Source organism: Arachis ipaensis, chromosome B02 (assembly GCF_000816755.2).
Source record: "Arachis ipaensis cultivar K30076 chromosome B02, Araip1.1, whole genome shotgun sequence".
NCBI classification, from domain to species: Eukaryota; Viridiplantae; Streptophyta; class Magnoliopsida; order Fabales; family Fabaceae; genus Arachis; species Arachis ipaensis.
The window spans coordinates 89371613-89372531 of NC_029786.2; the positions used below are offsets into that span (position 1 = coordinate 89371613).

Below are 919 nucleotides of genomic sequence, written 5' to 3' on the forward strand. Positions count from 1 at the left end.
ATATTCGAATCTTAATTTAGTCTTTAAAATTTTAATTCTTTTAATTTAGTTTTTAAATTTTTTAAATTTTAATTATGTTAGTTTCTACGGTAATTTATGTCAGAATCAATTAAAAAATTTAGAGGCTAAATTGAGATTCGAGTGTAATTTCAGAATCAAACTGAATATTTTCTCTAGTTTGGATGAGGTGTCCATAGGTAGAAGGTACCTGTAATGTTGGTGTAGAACTTGTGTGCAGTTGGTGTGTCAAATTGATCTGGTAGGTCAGGCATTATAGGGGCTAATGATTGTGATGCACCCTCATAAACCAACACTCCCCTTGTTGTTGAGTTATTGTTTATCACATTTGAGGATCTGTATTCTGTGAATGCCATGTAGTAAGAACCCACGCTTTGGTTTGTTGTGATGATTGCATCAACAGTTTGCCCTGGTGCCAATACTATAACGTCCGTCTTATACTGCCGAGTGTAGCTAGCATCAATGGCTACAACCGTGAAGCTGTGGTTCGCAATCTTGAAGAAGTGTTGTTCATTCAGTGCAGCATTGATAATTCGCAACAAGTACCTTTTTCCTTGTTTCACGTTCAGCCGGTAAGTCTCTGTGAAACTATACGGTTAGAAATATAATTATTTATGTTATTTTTTTTTGTCAAATTAAATTTTTAAGAGATATAGCATTATAATACCAGGTCATATCAAAATTCTATATTCTAAAAATTTAGAATTCGATTCTTAGTAAAACTTTAGAAAAAGAAAAATAGTATAAGACTATATATATATAGGTGGAAACTCAGGTGCAGTCGACTTTACGTGAAGTTCATACTTGAGTAGGGCTGTTAGATGATTTGACTGATTTGACTAAATTTTCATTTAACGCTCTCAGATATCAACTTCACATGAAGTCGACTTCACCTGAGTTT

At 33.2% G+C, this 919-nt stretch overlaps 1 protein-coding gene across 1 annotated transcript in view; it reads right to left on the reverse strand.

Annotated features, from left to right (window-relative positions):
- Nucleotides 1–919, reverse strand: part of LOC107625654 (laccase-7) — a 5806-nt gene that overhangs the window by 2429 nt on the left and 2458 nt on the right. Inside the window, exon 5 of the mRNA XM_016328351.2 lies at nucleotides 209–598. Coding sequence (XP_016183837.1) covers nucleotides 209–598 — 390 coding nt within the window. The remainder of the gene's footprint in view (nucleotides 1–208; nucleotides 599–919) is intronic.